Source organism: Mesoplodon mirus, assembly GCF_964341445.2.
Source record: "Mesoplodon mirus genome assembly, chromosome: 12".
NCBI classification, from domain to species: domain Eukaryota; kingdom Metazoa; phylum Chordata; class Mammalia; order Artiodactyla; family Ziphiidae; genus Mesoplodon; species Mesoplodon mirus.
In genome coordinates, this window is record NC_138988.1 from 1,691,315 (window position 1) to 1,715,227 (window position 23,913).

Below are 23,913 nucleotides of genomic sequence, written 5' to 3' on the forward strand. Positions count from 1 at the left end.
AGGGAACAGGGGCGGGGTGGGGGGCATGAAGCCGGGCAAGGGGAAAGGGCAGCCAGAGGAGGTGCTGTGGATCCACGGTCAGTGAGGTACAGACTCCACCGAGGCCATCTGAGAAACCTCGAGGGACGTGCTGAGAACCGTCCACCCCAGGGACAAAAGGGGACATAGCCATAGGCTCCCATCCCACCCCATGGACAAGGTGAGGCTTATCCACCAGCCTTCAAACTTTAGGGTTCATGTACACAAGTGCCCAGCAGGTCCTGCGGGCGTCCTCACGCTGGGTCAGAGCAGCTCTGGGTGAGAGCGAGCTGGGCCATCAGCCGGCATCTGCACAGATGGGCCGGTCACCACAGAGCCGTGGCCGGCCTGAGCTCGGCCTGGAGGACTTGAGGTGGGCCGCAGAGGTGTCCAGTACAGTTAAAAATAGCGTGTATTCAGGGAAAATTTGAGGCTCACTAAGGCCACAGATCAGGAGATGGCTGCCGTTGGAAAGGTCGTTTCTAAGCACAGTCCCGGAGGAGGGGACGCCACGCCGAGCCACGTGGGGAAGCACGAGGAGGTCAGGAGGCGGGGGGAGCCTGGAAGCGGGCACAGGAGCCTTTGCTGCGGTTTCTGCAGGAGGGACGGGCGAGGCGGGGCGAGCAGGCTGACTACTGGCTGGTTTGAGTAACTTCACGGGCTCTGGGTCAGACAGGCTGCCGCAGGGTGCCTGGTACCTGACCCTGGGTGACTCGGGCAGGGAGACAGTGGCCCAAGGGGGAGAACCTGATAGAGGAGGTGCCTTCTGGATTGGTTGCTTTGCATTTGAAAGTCACGCTCTTGGACCAGTGGGTTACACTCTGCGGGAATCGGGCAGTCCTGGGAGGGGCAGTCCCTCCAGGGTCAGAGCATCAAACCCAAGACACGGTTCCTGCAGTCCACCCCTCACCCACCTCAGCTCCGCTTGTGGCCTCTGTGGCCCAGGGTGGCCCAGGGTCCGGCTCAGGGTGGGAGCCGGCCCGGAGCCCGGACAGGCCTTAACTAGCCCCTCCTGCTGCACCTGGTTTCGAAGCTGAAGCTGCCTCCACCACCCTTTCTGGATTTCCCTCACCTGCGGCCAGCACTTCTGCGGCTCTGGGTTTGCCTGGTGGGGCGACCGGGGTGTCTCCAGGGATCTGAGACCTTCGTTGCCTTGCCCCCGTCAAGCCGTGGTTGCTGCAACTGCCCTGTTGTCACTGTCACCAGTCCAGATGGATAGGAGCAGCCCGAGAGAATGTCAAGTCCCGGAGACCCTCGTCCCTGGCCCTCTCCTCACAGAGGTCCGAGCTGACCCTCCCCAGTGTGGTGTGACTGCAGGTTCACGGGAGAGCTGCTGCATCCCCAGCCCAGCCCCGAACCAGGACCTCGGATCTGGCCGAGCCTCCGGTGCTGGGGCAGGGGGCAGGAGTTCTGCAAGGGGGTGACGTCGAGACGGACGGGCCTCCTTCCTCCGCCCGCGGGCTGTGCTCCGGTTATGGGGCCAGCACCGCATCCACGGGACTGGACCCCAGCCCTCAGGATGTCCCAGGACGGCTCCAGGGCGAGGCTGTTCCTTTTTAGATCAGCTGCTTCTGAGTGACGTGAACTAGAGTGCGGCCAGTGGGCCTGTGGCTCTGTTCCCGTTGTCACCTTCTTGTGGTCAGATGGTCCCTGGTCCGAGGCAGCATTGTGCAGGACATGAGGGTCCAGCTGCCGTGCTGGACCCTCGTCATCCTCTCGCCACACGGCTGTCACGTGGTCTTTGCACAGTCTCCACGGAGGTCACCCTCCTGCTTCACACCCTTCTGTGTCACCACTGCTCTTGAGATCAAGCTGACAGCACCCATGCCAGACCCCACGCGCCTTGAGCTCTGGCCCACGCCACACTGACCCCTCCCAGCATCCCCCCCTGCTCACACGCCCCTCCTGCTGCAGGCGCATTGCACACGCAAGCCCCTCAGCCTGATGCACCCCCCCACACCCCTTGCCTGCCTGCTGTGGGCCAGCCTTCTCGCACCTTCCCATCTGGGGCAATCCGCCTAGATGCTCTCCCCGCGTCTGGTCTGGCCCCTGTGGCGCCCCTCTGAGCTGCAGTCTTCGTTTCCGTGGTGACTGGTTAAAGCCTCTCTCCCCCTAGACTGTATTCCCGTTGCAGGTGGGAATGATCTCTGCTCATCACGGTGTTGACAAAACCCACCGTTCTGCCTGTCGCCCGGCAGGCACGCAAATCCTTCCTGCGTAAAGTAAACGAAGAGTGGTGAGTCTCCGGTGATGGCAGTGGCCACAGGGTGACAGTGGACCCACGTGGTGGTGGTGGCAGTTGAGGGTGATCCTGTTGGCGATGATGGACCACCCTCCTCCGCGCGTGCTGGGCCGGTGGACACCTGGGCGGTTCCACTCGAGGGTGGAGCACCGTCAGGGCTGATCCGTTCCAACAGCAGCAACCGGAAGAGTCCACCCCTCAATTCGGAGCTGCCGGGGTTCCTGGCCTGCCCACAGGTGTTGGGATTTCTTTCTCCTTTGATCCAGCTGTACCCGTCCAGTGGTGCCCCTCCCGGGTTTAGCTCGCGTTAGCTGGGATGGACTTCTGTCCCTCGTGACCCGAGAACCCTAACTGGTACAGAACGGGGGGAAGGGGGGTGGGCTGACACGGAGCCCGCACCGCCCTACCCTCCTGGCCAGTGCCGCCTCCTCTCTGGCTCCGGAATGTCCTTGGAACGTTCTCCATCTCTGCTGACACCTGGCTGATCTCATCCATTCTCAGGCCTTTAAATGCCATTGCATGTGCTGATTGATCTTGATTTCTCACCGCTGGTCCTGACCTTTCTCCTGAACCCGAGCTCACGGCTGACTGTCCTGCGCGTCACACTCAACAGGCCCCAGTTGAGTTCTTGATTTCCTCTCGCTCCGTCGTCCCATCTCAGAGAGTGGACAGAGATCTCGGAGATGACCCAGGCCTGTCCACAGCTCCTTCCCACTCCCTTCAGCAGAGGCCGCTGCCTCAGGGCCTGGGCACTTGCTAAGTTCCCTTCAGGGAACACTCGCCCCAGACCTTCCTCACCTCCTCCCGGGAGAGGGGGCTTGTGAAGGCTGAGCCCAGGGCAGGGCAGAGGGTGCCGGAGGGGAAGAATCCACAGGACGCGGAGTCTGAGAGGGAGGAGTTCTGGGTGATTCCCCGCACCCTGGGTGGGCAACCGGGTGGCCAGAGGGACCACCCCTGAGAAGGGGCCCGGGATGGGGGTCAGACCTGGGGAGGAAGATGCCAAGTCCACGTCCAGCACGAGGAGTGAGCAGCATCCGTGGGCCGTCCAGGAGGCAGCCCAGCGGATTCCCGAGCTGCAGCCCAGGGCAGAAGTAAGATGGAGAGGCAGTGCCGGGCTATAGTCCTCGGTCTGGGCAGCACCCACCCTCCTGAACCAGCCAGGCCTGCTGGGAGGAGATCCAGCAGCAAAATTCATGGCTGAACTAACGCGAACAGAGACGGTGCCACTGACCGGGCTCACAGAGAAACGCAGACGCACTCAGGGTGGATGTTTCCGCAAGCCAGCCTCTCCCAGCCGGCCACTGGCAGGCAATTGATAAGCCTAATTAATAATTAACTTTTTAATTAAATATCAATTTAAAACAAGCATGGGAACCAGTCTCTTGCAATTAACACCCCTGCTCTGCTTTCCTAAAGGGACTCAGTCGAAGGCCCAGGCTCTGGGACCTCTTGGGTGGGGAGGGCAACCCGGGACCCAGCAGAGTGGGGAAGGGGCCCCTGCCTGGCCTGCTGCACCCCGTCTTGGAGGCGCAGGGATAGCTTTCTCCACCCAGCAGCGGTCACCGCCCGTGCCCTGCCCTCAAGGAGCTGGTGTCTCGAATGCCGGCCAGAAGATGCTCAGGAACCTGCGAGTGGCGAGAAGCTGATTCCCGGGGTCCCAAAGGAAGGAGACACGGGGCCACAGGAAGACGGCTCCGCTTGGCCTCGACGGTGAAGAGCTGGAAGGACACGCTGCGCGGCCAGAGGTGTGGTGGTGGATGCCCGTGCAGGTATGTCGCGGGTTTGGGATGGCACAGGGTGGACCAAGCGTCTACAGAAGGAGATGGCTTGTGCAGACCCTTGCTGCCATCCCAGAACCCCGGGACCCCAGGGGTTTCCTGACCAGCTGCTTGGGTGACCGCAGGAATAACCACGGTGCCTGGGGACCCAAGTGTCTGGCGGTGCCAGGTTCCTGCTTTGGGGGCTGTGACAGCGCAGTGTGGTTGGCAGGCAGGGCGGCCCCGGCCCAGCGCTGCCCGGCTCCCATGCCTCCCAGGACGCACGGAGCTCCCCGGGTCCTCGCAAGATGCCTGGGGGCCGCCGGAGGCATCCAGCACCCAGTGGGTGGGCAGATCTGAAGTCCTGAGGCAGAGGCGGACAGCGTGGGGAGGGCAGTGGGGCCCATGCAGGTGGCTGAGGGCCGGGGCTCCCTCCCCCATCAGGCAGGGACGGGTTCCCAGGGAAGGGGCAGCACCTGGGACGGTGCAGAGACCAAGGGTGGGATGTGCTGGGCCTCGGCCATGATGGGGCACCGGGGGGCCTTGGATCTAAGGCAGGCCGGCCCTCAGCCAGGACGGCTGGGGCATCGGGGCAGGCAGCAGAGCCCAGGCGTCTTGTCCCTGCGCCTTCCAAGGCCTGGAACCCAGGGGAGGTGGGTCAGTATTTGTTGACTAAGCTACAGTGGGAGCTCTTTGCAAGTTCCCGTGCTGCAAAAGGGAAGGGCTGCTGGGAGGCGCGGGTGCTGTGCGATGGGCAAAGCGCGCAGTAAGTGCCCAGCACCCGCTCCAGCCTCGAGAGGAGGCCATTGTTGACTTGGCAAGTTTCGATGATGTGATTGTCCTAAAGGCCAGACCAATGGCGCTGGCAGCTGCTTGGTGGAAACAGCTGGTTCCCAACTCTGTGCTGAGCTTGGGACCCTGCCTGGCCAGGGAGGGACCCTGGGGTCTGCGGCCCTTTTGTGGCAAAGGGGGCGGACTGGGGAGGTCTGAACATGCCCCGGGCCCTGCCTTGGGGGAGCGCTGCAGTGGAGGCCACAGCGGGGCTCTGGAAGGGGCAGTGGGGGCAAGGCGCCTCCGTCGCCCGCACCAGCCTTGCCCCGCCCCGTGTTCAGCATCAGTTCCGCAGCTGCCCCCTGGCACCTCCCCATCTCTCCTCACCTCGGCACCCTCAAACTGTCTGCCTCGTGGCTCTGTGCCTCTTCCACTCTTGGGTCTCTGGGTCTCTCCTTGCCCCCCATCTTCCTGCCCATCCCCGCCCCGCCCACCGCAGTCCCCTCCAGCCCACTCCAGTGCCCTTATCTGGGTCCAGCCCCTGCACTATTGCTGGGAGCCCATCCCCATGACAACGGGGCAGATGGCGGCTGCGATTAGCCGCTCTCCCTCCCACCACAGCTCAATCCGTCTTTGAAATTAAATCAGCTGCGATAACATCGACTGGCCAGGGTGGGGGGGCAGGCAGGAGGCTGCCTGGGCCCCACCCACCCCACCCCAGGCCCGGGCGCAGGGGGAGAGGAGTAGGGCAGACGGGCTTCCAGTGTGGCTGCGTGACCTTGTCCAAGTCTGTAAGCCTCCGAGCCTCAGTTTCCCCATCTGTAAAATGGGGACAAATAGCCATCCCTGTTTTGGGGGTCGGTGCGAGTCTCTGGGGAGAGTGTGCAGGAGAAGCCCTGGAGAGGGCTCAGTAGGGCTGAGAACATTGCCTGCCCCCATCCATGGAGAAGCCAGAGCCCTGGTGGAAACCCCTGGCCAGGCCTCGGGGTCACAGGCGGCCACTCAGACCACGCAAGGTTGGAGGCTACAGACCTCTGTGAGCCACGGCACACCCCTCCTCAGGGCTTTGCTGCCCTCGTTCATAAAAGGCTCCAGTGTCACTGAATCCTCCTGCCCGAGGGACGTGCTGGGATGCCATCGTGTCCACCCGGTGATGGAGAGACCACAGGATTTGGGTCCCTTCAGACACTCAGGGGCCCTGGAGGGATGTGGGGACCCAGGATTGGGGAGGGGAAGAGGTACTAAGGGGTCTGCCTGAGGATGTGGTGGCAGCAGTGGGTGGGCCTGGGCGGAGAGGGGTGTTTCAGGAACCGGCCAGTCTGTGCAAAAGTCCCACTTTGGGAAGGAGGAGTGGGGGAGGGGCGCCACAGCACAGTGAGGCAAGGGTGGGGAGGTGGGCAGAGACCCAAGGGAGGCAGGGAGAGAGGGGACTGAGGGAGGAAGATCTGGGACGAGGGTTCCAGGCAGCGGCCCGGCCAGTGCAAAGGTCCTGAGGCAGAGGCGTGCCCAGTGTGTATGCAGGACAGGGAGGAGGCCCGTGGGGCTGGGGCAGGGTGAGTGTCAGGGAAGCCGGGGAGGTTTGGGGGCCTCATGGGCCTCTGGGAGGAGTTGGCTTTCCCTTTGAGTGTCTCACAAAACTCTCAGGTTTTCACAAGATCCTTGTGGCTGCTGGGGTGAGAACAGGGTGAAGGAGGGGAAGCAGGGAGGCTGGTGCACTGTCCAGGTGAGCGACGACCGGCCGAGGAGCCGGTGGCAGCCGTGGAGGTGGGGACCTACATTCGGAAGGTGGGGCCTTGCCCCTCATGAGCAGGGTCCGTTCTGGGGCTGGGCCGGTGGCACAGGGGCCTCAATGCAGCCCCATCCTTAGGGTCCTCCTGCTCGGGAAGTGGGCCTGAGCTGGACCCGAGCAGCCAGTCCCAAGCCAGGGCGTTCATTCTGGATTGTCGGGGCTCTGGGCGGCGCCCTGGCTTCCTCACTGCCACAGCCCCAGCGCCCGCACACAGCCAGGCCCAGAAGGGGCTCCGTGAAGTTCTTTGGCCAGAATGTCCTGCCCCAGGGCAGCTTGCTGAGGCCTCCCCAAGGTGCTGACCCGGGGCGGGGCCTCCAAGGATGAATTTAACAGGCCAAAAGGAGATGGGAAGGGTAGCCCGGGCAGGGGGAACAGCATGCCTAAGAAACGGCCGCTAAGAGTCTGGTGCGGGCCGTGCCAGTGGGGTGGGCGAAGTATGGGGCTGGAAGGATGGCAGGGGCCTCGGATGCCAGCTAGGAAGCAGGACTTCATCTGGGGTGTGTGCCCCTAGCTGCACCTCAACTGTCTGGGCTTCAGTTTCTTCATCTGTCAAATGAGGCTAAGGGTTGAGACAAGGATGCAGAGAGAGACATGTCGCCCGCTTAGCCGGGCCCGGCAGCTGCCATGCTTGGTCGACACGGGGGACCGGAGCAGGGGAATGCCACGATTGTCCTGTGCCTCGGGGGGAAGACACCGCCTTCAGGTGGGAAGCTTGGAGAAGGGGCAGGGGCCGAAGGTGGGCCCGGTCCTGGGGTCCTTGGGGTGTCCATGAACACCCGTGCCTTGCAAGCACCCAGGTCTCTGTTGCACACCAGCCCCGGGACCGTGCGACCGCCCAGGCTGCTGGACCATAATTGGATTTGCCCAGCAGCTGTCGGGGCTAAGCAGGCCCACTTGACGCAGCCGTGCTTGGCCAGTAATTGGTGAAATTAGCAGGTCGGCTGGGGCAGAGGTCAGGTGGTTAATGCTGTAGTGGGGGCTTTGATGAAGTTAGTCCCACCGCAGGACTGGGAGCTGGGGCTCCACCTTCTGTATGCCACGGGGCTCTTCCGTCCCCCTCGTAACACGGTTAGGGGACCTCCAGCTGCTGGCCTGTCCCAGGGGCTCCGGGAGGCCGGACCCAGGGGGCCTGAACCTGGAGGTGCGGCAGGTCGTCTGCTGTGTCCTCCTGGCCAGGGCACCTGCAGCACCCACGTGGCCTTGCAAACCCCTAGAGATCTTAGGGAGATGCCCCTTGGCTTCCTGTGGAGGCTTCCGTTGGAGAACAGCACCCAGGCCCACCTCTAGGCTTTCGGCCCCCACCATGGCTTCTCCTCATCCAGCTCTGCATCTGGAAATGGGGATGACCGCCTCCCCGGGTCTGTCTGTGACCAGGCCACACCCTCCCCGCGAGGTTCACAGCCTCCCAGTGTCTCCTCCCGTTGTGAGCTCCCAGGCTTTGTCCTCTGAGCATGCCCCCAGGTTCTTGCTATTCCCTGGAACAGTGTGCTTCCACCTTCTTTCATGTCACATCATTTATTAGACACCTACTACATGCCAGGCACTGGGCTCGGAGCTGAGATGCATAGGTAAACAAAGTCAGAGCATGTGCCAGCCCAGGTGGCATTCCCAGCACCTCTCCTGGCCAGGCCCACACTCCTTTCTTCCTGGGAACCAGGGACTCCGTGACTAATCAGCCTGGAACCCCGAAACCTGGAATCACCTCCTTTTCTGGCTCCACTCCAGCCCCCAAGGAACAGGGACTTGCCAGCAAGCCGATGCTTCACACACACATACACACACCACACTCAAGAGCATCCTTTCCTCCAACAAATCTGTGCCCTGCCCCTCACTGCCAGGCACTGCTCTAGACTCTGGGGACACAGCAAAGAACGAGGCAGGCACAGGCCCTGCTCCCGGGACCTGCAGTTAGGGCTGAGGAGGCACACGGCTCTCAGGTGGTCACACAGACAAGGCGGAAGGGCAGGGAGACGCAGGGAGGGGCCGTGAGAAAGCAGAGCTGGTGGTTCTGGGAAGGGAGACGTGAGGCCTTCACCAGGGAGCACGGCTGTGCAAAGGCCCAGAGGCCACAAGGCATTTGGTGCCGGGGAGGACCGGAGGGTTGGCCGGTGTGGCCGGGCTCAGGGGGTGAGGGTCTGGGAGGGTGGGCAGTGGCCAGGCCCCCGGTGCCTGGTGGTGAGGACGAAGCCTGAGGTCTATGCTCGGAGCCGCGGGAGCCCCTGAAGGGCTAAAGCCAGGCGTGGCGGTAGGCGGAGCACCCTCGCTGGCTGGTGGGCATGGAGCCGCGGGCTGGGTGGGCCAGGCGCCGGTCAGGACTCTGACTACCCGAGGACGCAGGCGCAGGCGCAGGCGCAGGGAGCTCCTAACCCCCGCGCCTGAGCGGCGTCCTCGTGAAATCATCCTGCGCCAGGCGCTGGGCACGTCCCCGGGCCTCGCGGGTGCGCCCAGGCTGCCCGACCCCCACCAAGCGGGCAGCTGTCTCTGTGAACTCACTCGGCACGTTTATTAAGCATCGCCCAGGCGGTGGGCACGGGCAGTGGGCGGTGCCTCCTTGCTGTCCACCCGTTTGAGCTGCTCCTTGCCGTTGACGGTCAGCGACTTGAGCCGCCCTCCCTCCCTCACCTCCACGCGCTCCTGCCCGTTCTCCACGATGCGCTTGGTGGTGATCTTGCGTCCGTTGACCATCTCGGTGGACGACGTCACCGACTTGACGCCCAAGCTGCCCGAGCCAGAGCCGGCGAAGGATGCAGACGAGAAGGTGGCACGGCCGGCGCTGCCGCCGCTGCGGCCCAGGATGTTAAAGGCCGAGAACGCCTCCACGAGGGCCGGGAACTCGCCAAAGCCGGCCGAGCGGGCACCGCGCAGCCTGTGGCCCCGGCCCGCGTGCGCGCTGCCGAACGGGGTGTCCCAGAAGTTGAAGGAGAAGGGGTCCAGGCCTCCGAAGAACTCGCGGAAGATGTCCTTGGGGTTGCGGAAGGTGTAGCCGCTGTCGAAGGGGCTGCTGTAGGGGGTGCCGGCCCGCCAGCTGTCGCAGCCTGCGCGGTCGTACACCGAGCGCTTCCTGGAGTCGGACAGGACCTCGTAGGCCTCGGACACCTGCTTGAACTTCTTCTCGGCCTCCTCCTTGTTGTCAGGGTTCTTGTCGGGGTGCCAGCACAAGGCCAGCTTGCGGTAGGCCCTCTTGATGTCCTCCGGGGAGGCGCTAGCCTGCACGCCCAGCACTTCGTAGTAGTTAGGCATGCCGAGGGCCGGGGCGGCGAGGAGACGCGGGCCGGGCTACCCTTTCCTAGTACCAGCACCTCTGTCTAGCGGAGGACACTGCCACTGGGGCCCGGCCACCAGGCCCCACAGAAGCAGAGCTGGCTGGCCCTTTGTGACATCAGCCCTGGGCGGGGCATTTCCCAGCCCAGGAGGCCGAGCCTTGGCGGCCCAGACGCGGAGCTCCGGCCGCTGGGGCTACCGGCTGAGCCCCGGGGCAGCGGCAGGACCAGCCACAGGAGCTGGGCGAGGTGGGCCAGGGGTCAGGGAGGGGAGTGAGGGCTCCTGGGGTGTGTCCACTTAGCCCAACGGCTGGGTGCTTGGCGTGGAGTGAGGTGCCCGAGGTGGGGGACCGGGCGGGGGTGGGGTCGGGGCCTCAGTTCATTCTGCTTGTGCCCCGTGATCCCGTCAGATCCTCTGAGAGGAGCCCCACGGAGGCAGGGGTGTTCCTCAGTGTCTAGGACTGTGCTTGGCAATCAGTACACGTTTGTTGAATGAATGAGGCTCAGACTCAAGGTCACAGAGCAAGTCAGTGAGAGAGAGGGAGATGCAAACCCAGGGCTGTCTGAGGCCAAGGTGGGCAGCACATTGGAGGAGGCATTGCACTCAAGCCTGGTGAGAAAAATAGGCGGCGTTGGTAATGAGTATAGTGGTGGCCCCCAGAAGACAGGTCCCTGCGCACATCATAGAACCTGTGAATGTGCTCTTATTAGGGTAACTGTTCTCTACTGATACAATTGAAGTAGGGTGTCGAGGTGAGATTGCCCTGGATTAGCTGGGTGGGTCCTAGATCCAAAGACAAGCAGTCCTTAGGAGAGACGCACGCACTGGGAGCATGAAGAGGGAGGCAGACACTGGAGGGAAGCGGCGCCGGGAACGCAGAAGCCGCCCCCCACCCGACACCGGGGGAGTAGGGCCTCCCCCGGGGCCTCCGGAGGGAGTGCGGCCCTGATGGCACCTTGACTGGGGGCTCCCGGCCTCCAGAACTGTGCAGGGATGGATTTCTGTTGTTTCAAGTGGCCCAGTTTGTGGCAGTTTGCCGTGGCAGCCCTAGAAAACTAGTAATGTGTGCGAGGTAACCAGCTGTACCCAGGTGTTCCTGTGTCTTTAATTCTTGTTGTTGTTGGAGTATATTTAGAAACAGCAGTTAACAAGCATGATTAACACCTGTTGCTCCTTTCGCCTCATCCCCCCCAGGTGAGATGGAAAACACGCTGCCCGGTGAGGCACTTAGCTGTTTGGCCCACCGAGTCTTAACTGAGATAGCTTTCCTCTCCCTGCTCTCCGTCCTCCCTCCCTTCCTCTTCCTCCTTTTTCTAATCTTCATCCGTTTCTGTTATTCTCCCTCTTTTTCTTTTCTGTCAATACTCGTGGCTGCTGGGCTCCAGGCACTGAGCAGGGGACAGCGTGTTCTAACCAACCCCAAATGCTGGGAGGTACGAAAGCAGACTCTGGAGACGCTTTGCCCTAGATGACACATGGTGTCACCCACACACCCCTGGCCAAAAGCACGAACTGCCCTCCGTCCCCAATCCATCCACCCACGCGAGCTGATGTACCTCACACATCGCTTGGTAGAGGAAAGGAAGCAGAATAACTCCACTGGGCGCGGCTGCAGGTGGAAACGGTTCTGTGTGATTGTAACTATAGAACCTGTGCCCCCCAGGCTGCTCCCCTGGTGCCGAGGAAAGACGACCACACACACAATTCTCTGCGGCAGTGGAGCTCGGGTTGGCTGTGGCGGCCGGGGGGAGAGTGACAAGGTGCGGGGTACGCGGTGACTGATGAGGCGTCGGTACGGCAGCAGGAGTGATGGGGGCAGCGGGGGGGGTGGAGCCGTGGTGACGGCAGGATGGTACCTGGGATGGTGCTGGTGGAGGTGGTGGCAACCCTGGTGGTGAGGGCGTTGGTGCGGACAGTAGCCACGCTTGCGGCGGAGACGGCCACTCGTGGAGGTGGGTTATGACCACAAAGGAGGCGACGTAACTGAGGGACCGGAGAGTGTAGAGGTGCTGTTGACAGAGATGGCGGAGGTGACGGGAGGGGATGGAAATGGCTGCTAGGGGCGCTCTTGTGCTTGGCGGTGGTGGTGGTGGTCAGGAGGCTTGGGACCGACACTTAGTTCTTGCCCACTTTACTTGTTAGCACCGCTGGGGCGGCTCCAGGGCTCCGAGGCGCATCTTCCCCTCCGGGATCCCAGGCTTGGGGAGCAGCTCTTGTGGCGGAGAGGCTGCGTGGAAGAGCTGGTAGCCGCGTGGGCTGCCTCTTAGAGCTTCTCTTGGGATGTAACGAATGTCGCTCTGCCTTACATCGCGTGGTCAAGGCCAGTGTCAGTGGAATGGGAATGGCACTCCTTCCAGAAGGTTCTGCATGTCCCGGACAACACCCAGAGAGGCACAGTCCTCTTGGAAGAGAGAATGGGCAGCTACAGTTCGCTGCGGGTGACTACGGTGTGGTGGCAGCGGTGGCCCTGGTGGAAGCAGGGGTGGCGTTGCTCCTGGTGGGAGTGGTGATGGTGGGGACGGTTGGGGTGCTACTGTCGGTGGGAATGACACGGGGCAGGAGTGACGCCGTGCCGGAGCAAGAGTGCTGAGGGCAGTGGTGACAGTACCGCGGACGTGGCGTTCTCCGTTGTCACCGCCGCCCTCTGCTGTGGTCTCCTCCACACCCTGGAGAATCCCTTACCCGTGGGGCTCCGGCTTAGAGTCTGCAGAGACATGAGATTTGGAAAGTGGAAAGGAAAGAAGCAGTTGCAGGCAGATGACAACCCCGAGGTTTGCAGCACCTTCTAGGTGACCCTCTGAGAACCCCTGCTTCAGGGCTGCAGGCTGAGATATTCAGATGGAGCTCCCCAGAATATCATGGGATTCTAGCAGCTTCCAGGCAAGCTCTTGAGATCCACCCCTTTGGACCCGTAGACGGAGACCATCAGTGACGACTTGCCTCCCTGATCTTTACACCCCCAGGTCACCCAGTGGTTGTGGAAATTTGTGTTACATGTCCTTGTACCTGTTGCACAGTCGGTAACTGTGTACACGTGGTCGTGGTGACAGTGGCTCGGCTGCAGCTGGTGGTGGTGGGCATGGTGACGGTGGTGACGACGCGGGCGGTGGTGACCGTGCGATGTCAGCGCGGTGTTGGAGGGGGTGGTCGTGGCGATAGACGAGATGATGGCGGCAGTGATGAGGAAGGTGGTTGCGGTGGAAATGGGGGTGATGCAGGTGGTGGTGATGAGAATGGTTTGGTCCTGAGGCAGTAATGGTGGTCGTGGCAACTGGGACATTTGTCGAGGTTAAGGCGGCGGCGGTGAGGGTGGGGATGGAGAGGACGAGTGTGCTGGTGGTCACGGTAAGACAGACGCTGGCTGTGGTGGAGACAGCGGTGTGACGGCGACGACGGCGATAGAATGAAGCAGTTAGTGGTGATGGTGACGGTGGTGGGAGGGAAGGAGGTGGTGACGAGGTGATGTCAGAGGTGGGATGGTGGCAGTGCAGATGGGAGTGGTGGTGACGGTGATGATGCTGGTAAAGGCGCTGGTAACTACGGGCAGAATGGTGGCCCCGGTAATGGTGATACTGGTTGAGGTGATGGAGGTGATGTCGGCGTTGGGATGTGGTGGTGGTGGTGGAAGTGGGGGTGTGACGATAGTGATGTGATGGTGATGCTGGTTCAGGTGGGGACCGTCGTGGTGGGGCTGCTGGCAGCGGTGATGGTGGGGATGAGGGTAACCATGGGGGGATGAGGGTGGAGGCAGGGATGCTGGATGCTGTGGTGCTGGTAATGATGGGGGCATGTGCTATTGGTGACAAGCCTGGGGCCTCATAACAGCGTAATCAGGGCAGTGCGTGGGTGGTTACAACAAGCTAAGACACGGGATCCAGGGTGTTGAGGTGCCCAAGCACCCTACAGAGGCTTCCCCCCGACCCATGCTGCCTCTCCCCACCCTGCCTGAGGCTCATGCTGGCCTCCACTGGCCTCCCGCAGAACTTGCTCTGGCCGCCCCACCGATGCTTCCGGAGCCCCTCAGCAGGTGCCCTGCCCTGCCCTGCCCCCAGGTCCTGTGCTCAGCCTGAGGCCTCTCGGGTGGGCAGCAGGAGGCAGCTGGGATGGAGGGGCCCCCAGAGCACAGAGAGCAGGCCACCCAGTAGGACTCACGGGGAAGGGCGGACCCCAGCTCCTCACTGCCACGGGGCCCCGAGGGGAACGGAAGTGCCCCGTAAAGGATGCTGTGGAATTTGGGGGCTGCATGCCAAGGTGACTTCCCCTTCTGCAAGGGGTTTGGACTAGTGTCCTCTGAGGCCCTACAGCGAGAAAGTGTTGACAGAGACCGGTGGGAGTGGCAGGGCCTCTGGGGTCCCTCCTCAGGGCCCGCCCAGAGGAACAGGGCTGAGCCGACACGACCTCCGCTCAGACCCTCCGCTCTTGACTCGCTGGCTGTCCATCACTTTCACTCTCTGAGCCTCTCTGCCCTCATTTGCCGTGGCGTGGGGGTGGGGGCTCCTCCCCTCTGGGCAGGCAGCCTAGCCTCCCTGGCCCACCCTGAAGCCATGGCCTGGGAAGAGAAAGAGGACCCTGGGTGAGCGGGGATGGTAGGCAGAGCCTGAGCTGATGCTCAGGGAGGCCCAGAGAGGGCAGGGCACAGCCAAGGTCACACAGTGGTCCGCGGAACCCTCCCCGGGGTGAGCTGATGGCGGCCGATTAGGCAGCCACTTGGTATTCTGAGCAGCCAGAGGCCCCTCTCTGTCTCTGTAATTAATGGAGTGGCTTTTTAAAAGGATTCTAATCACCCCTGATCCTATCTGCTTATCACTAGCGTTCCTAATTAGATGATCCTGGCAGTCACTTGGCTAATTCCCCCCAGCCCTGCGCGGCGCTGCCCAGCCTGGGGCAGCCCACCCCACCCCCCAAACAACCCCAGCCCAGCCAGATGGGCAGTTCAGCCCTTCTCTCCCCTCGGGGCCCCTGGTTCTCTAACTGCATTACCTTCAGGATGGATGGGTGACAGCGATGGATGGGTGACAGCGATGGATGGGCCACTGGATGGACAGTGACCGGTGAGTGAAGGGACTGAGTGATAGACAGCTACAAGGGTGGGTGGATGGACAGACGGACAGACCGGGAGGTCAGGCAGCACGGCCATGTACTAGCTCTGTGTTCTTGGGAAAGTCACTTAACCTCTGTGCCTCGGTCTCCTCATCTCATCTGTAAAATGGGGGTAATCATAGTATTTTCCTCATAGGGTTGCTGTGAGGACGGCTTAGAACAGAGGAAGAGCTTGCTAGTGTAAATTAACTACAGCAGTGTGGATAACGGGGGTCGGGGGATGGATGGAAGGACAGACTGACAGATGAGTGAAGGGAGGACTGGTGGACAGATGGTCCGAGGAAGAATGGGCAAAGGGTAGAGGAACATATAAGCTAGTGGGCTGATGGCAACTGGGCAGGTGGAGACAGGCGAGGGGAGTTAGGGGCAGTCCGTCTTCTCCAAACGCAACAGGACGATCTCAGCTCAGGTCCCAACACAGACATGGCTCAGACCTGCCTTTCCTCCCCAGGAGCTGCAGGAAAACTTCCAGCCCAACACCCCCAGCCAGTGGACAGGTGCCCACTGGGTCCCCTGCATCCTTACCCTCAATCCCCACCCAGGTAACACCCGCTGCGGGGGGGCCACATGGTCTCTGGAGGCTCATGTTTAGCCTTAAATGGCCGTTTACTGCCTGAGAGAAGCCATCATGTGTGGCACCACCCTCCCCACCGCCAAGGTCCAACGTGTGCCAGCCTGCAGGGCAGCAGCTCTCACCTCCCCGCCGACAGTGCCATAGACCCCAGCCCAGCACTGCCGGGGACAGCCCTGGGAAGGGCTCTGATCCCAATTCCAACAGCTGGTCCTAAGCATCCAGGAGAATTCAACCCCCAGGGGCTCCCCCAACACCCACAGGCCTCTGCAGCTTCTGAGTTGCGGGGCTTCCTAGGTCTTCCTAGAGAAAGTATAGAACAGAGAAGCCTGAAGCATCTTTCAGAGTTAAGGCCGACAGACATACACACACATTCATACCATCACCCACCCACCCACCCACCCCACATGTTTCTTGTATTCCTGTCACGCCTGTGCTGTGGTCCAGGCACTCTGCTAGGCGTCACAGGTGTACGTGCCGGTGAACACACTAGATGGAGCCTTGCCCTTATGGAGCTGACTCCAGTGGGAAGATACAAGACACTGATGACAAGTGAAGGTTTCACCTAACGTCAGGGGGTGAGAGGTGCCATGAGGAAAAAGCAGACAGAGGGCTGCCCTTTCAGGTGGGGTGGTCAACAAGGCAGCGCCCTCCGCACATGTGCTCAGACCCGGGCCCCACACGTCAGTGCACACCCGTATGCACAAACGTGTATGCACATGCACACAAGCACACACAAGCCCCCCACGAGGCCTGCAGCCCTGCCGTGGCTGCACATCGGGGCACAGTGTCCCCAGAGGTGCTGAATTCAGCTGAGTCACCTCCCTTTCACCCACCCCACACAGGGACCCCCTGCCCCAGGCTGTGGGAGAGAGGATGAGACACACAGGAAGCTTTGGAGGGAGAGGCGACGCCTGTCTGGGGCATTTGGGAAGGCTGCGGGGGGGCGGGGGACACCTGGGCAGGGCCGGAAGGGGTTCGTTCTGACAGGGTCTGGGGGTGCTGCGAGGGGCGGGGCATTGGCCTCTACTCTCAGCCTCACTCACATGAAGGGCCCTGGATTTAGACAGTGGATGTCTTTCCAGATGATGCAAAGCACTCAGTCATGGAAAACGTAGTATTTCCAGGTGGGAAGGTGTTCACTGTGCAACTGTAAACGCGTCTGCGTTCTCAGTCTGCACTGTCCTGGCTGCACTAGGAATTCATCTTTTTCTAAACCGCTGGTGCCAACAGGGACGGTGCTCCCTCCCCAGGGGACATGTGCAATGACTGGAGGCACTTTTTTTTTTAATAAATTTATTTTATTATTTAATGTTATTTATTTTTATTATTTATTTATGTATTTATTTGGCTGTGTTGGGTCTTCGTTGCTGTGCCTGGGCTTTTCTCTGGTTGTGGCGAGCGGGGACTGCTCTTTGTCACGCTGCGCGGGCTTCTCATTGCGGTGGCTTCTCTTGTTGTGGAGCACGGGCTCTAGGCGTGCAGGCTCAGTAGTTGTGGCACGTAGGCTCAGTAGTTGTGGTGCACAGGCTTAGTTGCTCTGCAGCATGTGGGATCTTCCCGGACCAGGGCTCGAACCCATGTCCCCTGCATCGGCAGGCGGGTTCTTAACCACTGCGCCACCAGGGAAGCCCTGGAGGCATTTTTAATTGTCATGACTTGGAGGGGGTGCTTGTGGCATCTTGTGGGGCGAGGCCGGGGACACTGCCAAACTCCTGCAGTCACACGACAGACCAGGTGTCACCAGAGCAAGGCCAAGAACCCTGGGCTACACCCGAGAATCATCATTTGATGTGCAGTTATACCACATTTATACTTTTTGTGTGCCAAAGGCATTCACTTCTTTCATGTGAACATTTAAAACATAAGGGTGACCTGTTTGGCTGTTTATTTCCTAATAAATTAATAAAGTCAGAACCTTGAAACATCGAGGGGTTGCCTGGGCCTGAGGGGATGAGGGCTGCAGAGGCTCAGATGCCAGGCCCAAGAACTTGGATGTGTCCTGGGCTGGGGAGCCCTTGGAAAGATTTGAAGTTGGGGGAGGGAGAGGCATGTGATCAGTTGCATGTTCCAGAAAGATCTCTCCACAACGAGACTGTTTCATACCCAACAAACTGGTAAAAATGTAAAAGGCTGACATGACCAAGTGGTGGTGAGGATGCGAAATTCCCAGAACCTGCTGGTGGGAATGTTAATTGGGACAAGAAGTTTGGAAATTCTTGGCCTTGTCCTGTCCGTGTGAGGGTGCTGAGTCCCTTGACTTGGTAGTTCCAGTTCTAGGCTTACCCCCACTCCCGGGAGAAGCGGGGCCTGGTGTCATTCCGGGACTGCAGGACGTTGTATAAACTCTGTCACGTTGGCCCCTCTCGCAGTCTTTTCTCTGGCTGGCTTTGAAGGAGGAAGCTGCTGAGAATCTTACAGCTGCAAGAAAATCGATTCTGCCGGAAGCAGAGGGAGCCTGACAGCCGATCAGTGTTTCCCTGGTCCAGCCTCTGATGAGAACCCAGCCCTGGTCTACATCTCGCTTGCAGCCGTGTGGGACCATAAGCTACACCGTGCCTGGGCTCCTGACCCACAGACCGTGAGACAGAAACATGTATGCTTCTAAGCTTCTGAGTTTGTTGGGATTTCTTTTTTCTTTTATTTATATATATATATATATATATTTTTTTTTTTTTTAAATTTATGTATTCATTTTTGGCTGCGTTGGGTCTTCGCTGCTACGCGGGTTTTCTCTAGTTGCAGCGAGCGGTGGCTACTCTTTGTTGCGCGCGCGGGTTTCTCATTGCGGTGGTTTCTCTTGCTGCGGAGCACGGGCTCTAGGTGCTTGCGCTTCAGTAGTTGTGGCACGTGGGCTCAGTAGTTGTGGCATGCGGGCTCAGTAGTTGTGGCGCACAGGCTTGGTTGCTCTGCGGCATGTGGGATCTTCCCGGACCAGGGCTCGAACCCACGTCCCCTGCATTGGCAGGCGGATTCTTAACCACTGTGCCACCAGAGAAGTCCCTGTGGGGATTTCTTACACAGAATAGAAAATCAGTACGGGGTCAGGGAGGGGGGGCGTTGTATTGTTAGCTATATTTTTGGCTATCTGAAATATTTCATAATTGAAATTAAAAAGTTATGAAAGATCCCCATGGCTGAAGAGACAGATTGCAGAGCACGAGCTGGAGGCCGGGGGGGTCACAGAGGAGGCCAGCATGCTGCTCTGTGGGTGAGGGTGGAGCTGGGCAGTGTAAGGGGGCTCAGGGAATGTGTAGAAACGTCCCCTGCATCCCTTAATTCTGAGGAAGGGGAGGGGCCGTCCCGGCGTCCCCTCCACGCCTGGGAAACCCGGATCACAGCCCTCCCCCCAGGTCAGCACAGCCCAATCCGGGGGGAGGAGCCGGGAGAAGGAATAAGGACGGCATTTTCCCAGGGTCCCCTAGGGAGCCCTGCAGTGTGGGCTGGGGGGACAGATGGAGTGGTAGGAGGAGGCCGCTGGGCTGGGTCCACCACGTCCGTCTCCTGGGAGAAGACCCCCGCCCCCGCTCCAGCCTGCATGCCAGGGGGAGCCATCCCAGGGAGCGGGAGCCCCAGTCCTGCCTGTACTCAGTGTCCGCCGCTGTACAGGAGGCTGACCTGAGGGCACCGTGCCCACTTGGGGGCAGGATGGGAGGAAATGCTGAAAGCACCTGCTGCACCGTCAGGGCCGACCCTTCGGCCTTCCCATCCCTGGCAGCCGTAGGTGCTGTGGGGAAGGAAGGAAAAGGAGGTCCCCAGACACCCTGGGCTTCGAGGCGTGGACACGGGCCTCAGGGCCCAGCCTGGAGCCCACGGACTGAAACGGCACTAGAAGGCGACCTCCTTGTCGGGGGGCTCCCCAGACCTGAGGAACCTTTGTCTTCCACATGTTATCCTTGTAACGACCCTGCAGAGTGTGGTCTTATTTTCCTGGTGAGGAGTCAGGATTCAGAGAGGCTAAGCCACTTGCTCAAGGCTGCACAGCAAGAGAGAGGCAGCTCTGTCTGCCCCACAGCCAGGCCTTGCCCTTCGGTGACATTGGTTAGGAACTGGGGAGCCCTGAGGGGCTGAGGGGAGGGAGACTTCAGATAAGGCTTCCTCTCGGATCTTTGGCTGGGGTTTTCAAGGGTGAAGAGAAGTTCTCCCGGCAGATGTGAAGGGGAGAACATCCCAGGGAGAGAGACCAACCAGGAACAAGGCAGAGAAAAGAAAAAAGGTTTTGTGATGATTATTTCCTACATTACAAAAGTGGCACATAACACCTTAAAATATTAGCCCAAGTTTATAAAGTGAAAAGTACCCTCTCACCACCCCGCTCTCTCATACTTCCCGGAAGTAACTGCTGTTATTCATTAGGCATATGTCTTCCCGGGGTTTTTCTATATGTATACAAACTTTTTTTTTTTTTTTTTTTTTTTTGTGGTACGCAGGCCTCTCACTGTTGTGGCCTCTCCCATTGCGGAGCACAGGCTCCGGACGCGCAGGCTCAGCGGCCATGGCTCACGGGCCCAGCCGCTCCGCGGCATGTGGGATCTTCCCGGACCGGGGCGCGAACCTGTGTCCCCTGCATCGGCAGGCAGACTCTCAGCCACCAGGGAAGCCCCATACACAAACATTTTTAAAACAAAAAAGTCATGCATTATATATTGTTCTGCAATTTGCTTTTTTCCCCTCAAAGAACCCTGCAGTTTAGCTTTTATTTCTAGTGTTTCTGTGAAGTGCACCTGAGGAGAGCTTGGAATTTCGATCAGCATTCCCACATACGGCACATGCCAGTGGCTGTTTCTACTATTGGCAGGCCTTTTCCATTTTTCTTTTTTTCTTTTTCTTTTTTTTTTTTAATTTATCTATTTATTTATTCATTTATTTTTGGCTGTGTTGGGTCTTCATTGCTGCACGCAGGCTTTCTCTAGTTGTGGTGAGTGGGGGCTACTCTTCGTTGCTGTGTGCAGGCTTCTCATTGCCATGGCTTCTCTTGCTGCGGAGCACGGGCTCTAGGTGCATGGGCTTCAGTAGCTGTGGCACGTGGGCTCAGTAGTTGTAGCTTGCGGACTCTGGAGCACAGGCTCAGTAGTTGTGGCACACGGGCCCAGCCTCTCTGCAGCATGTGGGATCTTCCCAGACCAGGGTTCGAACCTATGTCCCCTGCACTGGCAAGCAGACTCTTAACCACTGCGCCACCAGGGAAGCCCCGGCCTTTTCCATTGTTCTGAGAGGAGAGGTAAACAGTGGTACCTCCTTGCAAAATGTGCATGTACTTGATTCTTCCTGAGGTTGAGGTCCTGTCCAAATGTTTATCAGGTGTTTATGTACATGTCTATTAGGAAGGACCCGTCTGTGTATCCTTGGCCTGGTTTTCTCTTTTTCTTGTGTGCGTGTGTGTGTGTGGGGGGTCTTTTTATTGTGTACTGCATTTTTGTATTTTGAGTTTTGCGTGTTTGCATAACTGCAAAATTATCTCCCATTTTGCAATGATTTTTTTTTTTTTTTTTTTTTTTTTTCTTTTTGCGGTATGCGGGCCTCTCACTGTTGTGGCCTCCCCCGTTGCGGAGCACAGGCTCCGGATGCGCAGGCCCAGCGGCCATGGCTCACGGGCCCAGCCGCTCCGCGGCATATGGGATCCTCCCAGACCGGGGCACGAACCCGTATCCCCTGCATCGGCAGGCGGACTCTCAACCACTTGCGCCACCAGGGAGGCCCCACAATGATTATTTTTAAATATTACTTTTTATCATGAAAGCTATTAAACCTTGTTACAGAAAACTTGGAAAATGGGGAGCAAACGGAGAAATCATCTGTCACAGAGCTGTCACCATTTGTTAGCATTTGGTGACAGTTCTTTTCCCAGATACTGCAATGACTGTGTTAGACACTTGTAGCCCGTGACTCGGCTCTCAGAGCGTAACCTTGGGGAGGCATCTTAAAGGCTTCCTAGTGGATGTCCTATAGTTCCCTCACCTCTCTCCTTTTTTTATTGTGGTAAAATACACATATCGTAAAATTTACTATTTTAACCATTTTAAAGTACCCAGGTCACTGGCATTAAGAACATTCACGCTGTTGTGCAGCCATCACCACCATCATCTCCAGAACTTTCTCATCTTCCCAACCTGAAACTCTGTCCCCATCCCCCCTCTCCCTGTCTCTATGAATCTGAGTGCTCTTGGGACCTCAGATAAGTGGGATCACACAGTGTTTGTCTTTTTGTCACTGACTCGTTTCACTGAGCATAACGTCCCCACGGTTCATCCATGTTGTCACATGTGTCAGAATTTCCTTTCTTTTTAAGGCTGAATAATATTCCATCATATGGATGGATCACATCTTCTTTATCTGTTCATCTGTTGATGGACACTTGGGTCGCTTCCACCTTTTGGCTACTGTGAACAATGCTGCTGTGAACAGAGGTGCAAATACCTGCTCAAGTCCCTGCTTTAGGTCTTCTGTGAGTGTACTCTCATCATGCCCTTTTTCTGAGTATATAGGTTGTATCCAATCTCTCCATTTTGTAAATAATGATGTCCTGAACATCTCTGTGTCAGAGCTTCTTGCTAAAGGTATTTGGAAGATTACGCAGCATTCAGGTCTTGGAATTGGAATCGTGATCTCAGAGCTCATTTCAAACACACGATCCCAGGCATTATCCCACCACTCCCTCCCTGCTCCAGAAGCTTTGGCATCTTGTGTGTTCAGCAATTTTTCCTTTTTTCTCTTTGGTTCCTAGAAAGGACAGACTTAACCTTGAGGTTTGCAGTATTCCTTTGCCATTTTATCTGTTGGGGAACCAACCTGGGTGATCCAGCTGGTAGGTTGCAGTGGATAGTTTTGAAACCAACTCCTTAAGAAATCTGGAATGTGGAATAGAATACATGTGACATCAGGACTCAAACCCAGTGTCCCTGAGACCCAGACAGGCCTGGGCAAGAGGGGCCAGGTAGAGGTAGAGACAGGGTTTCCTGAGGGGAGAGATGCAGAAATGGCCCTGCAGACACACAGTCCCTTCCGGGCCTTCTTCTGCCTATTTTTAAGTGAATTTCCTCTTTTTTTTTTTTTTTTTTTTTTTTTTTTGGCCACACTGTGCGGCTTACAGGATCTCAGTTCCCCAATGAGGGATTGAACCTGGGCCATGGCAGTGAAAGCCTGGAATCCTAACCACTGGACCGCCAGGGAAGTCCCTGAATCTCCTAATTTAAAATCATTTGTAATTCATTCATATTTTTATCAAACATCAGGCTGCCTGTCCTAGATCAGAGCAGGTCTTCGCCCAGGGAGGTGCTGTTCCGCTGGGTGTTCCAACGCCACTGGATTGAATAACCCTCCACACTGCATTGATCAGGATACCTCCTTTATCATCCATTATCTTATAAATAATAGGGGCTCTCCTGGGCTTACCCGAGCCTGAGCCATTGATCTGCTTATTCTGACAGCACAACCACAAGGTTTGAACAATTGTGATCATAGAACACACACACACACACACACACACACACACACACACACACACACACACACACACACACCTCTTGCTCTATTTTCCCTAATTTTCTGACTTGTTCTGCTGGTCTTGTTAGTTTTTCCAGATAAAGTTTGGAATCGTTTCGTCATTTTGCCTAAAAGCAAAACAAGCCCAGTGGCCTTCTGATGTGCCGGCCGTGCTGTGGTTCGTCGTCTTCCCTTCATCCCAGGTGAGGTGGTTGCAGGCATTCCTCCCAAACCTGGTTCCCCTGGGGTGGGTCCGTTCTGTGGCCCTGGGGACTGGAAGGCTTTTTCCCTTCCCTGTTCCCAGCAGTGGGTCAACAGGAGGCAGGAGGGCCTTTGGGGGGGACAGAGCTGCTCTGTAAGAATTACAGTGGGGGGTTGGGTTCTTCCTCCTGAACGCGGGAAGCAGCAGCCCGGGAAGGAGGCAGGGAGGAAGGGCCCTGGGCCGCCAGCCCCACTGGGTGCAAACAGATGGAGCAAAGGCCAACCCAGCCCGGGCACCCTGGCGCCGCCCACAGAGCCAGAAGGGCACCATCGCCCCGAGAGGCCTGCCTGCCTCCCGCCCGCCCTACCTGGGGGCTCTGAGGCCACAGAATCGAAACTGTCTCCAACCCAATGACTCTGGGCTGCGGGACTCATCGCTCCTGGGGTGGGCACAGAAGCTGCAGGAGCCCCGAGCCTGGTTCTCCTGCTCAGCAGTGACTTGCTGGGCCTTGAACCTGGGCCTCCAGGGCCAGTGTGCGTCCCCCACTCCCGGAGGCCGCCCGTCCTCCTCAGCAGCATCCCCACTCCCACCGCCTTCCCCAGCTCTTTGTCAGAAACAGCCCCCGCCCCGCTGCCCCAGCAAGGATCTTTGTATGTTTCATCCCCAACCGAATGCCAAGAACAAATGGGGTCAGTAAACATTCGTGGGATAAATGAGTGG

General features: G+C 58.8%; 1 protein-coding gene and 1 long non-coding RNA gene across 2 annotated transcripts in view; one reads left to right on the plus strand and one right to left on the minus strand.

The window, feature by feature from the left end:
* The window catches only part of LOC309812950, a 27,722-nt gene continuing 3,809 nt past the window's right edge, over positions 1-23,913 (plus strand). Inside the window, exons 1-3 of the long non-coding RNA XR_014295425.1 lie at positions 1-4,029; positions 17,882-18,105; positions 23,081-23,194. This is a non-coding gene — a long non-coding RNA (uncharacterized lncRNA). The remainder of the gene's footprint in view (positions 4,030-17,881; positions 18,106-23,080; positions 23,195-23,913) is intronic.
* DNAJB8 (DnaJ heat shock protein family (Hsp40) member B8) lies at positions 9,083-9,817 on the minus strand (the record flags this gene model as incomplete). The annotated part of the gene is made up of 1 exon (XM_082638936.1): positions 9,083-9,817. The coding sequence occupies one exon, from the start codon at positions 9,815-9,817 to the stop codon at positions 9,083-9,085; it is 735 nt and encodes a 244-aa protein (XP_082495062.1).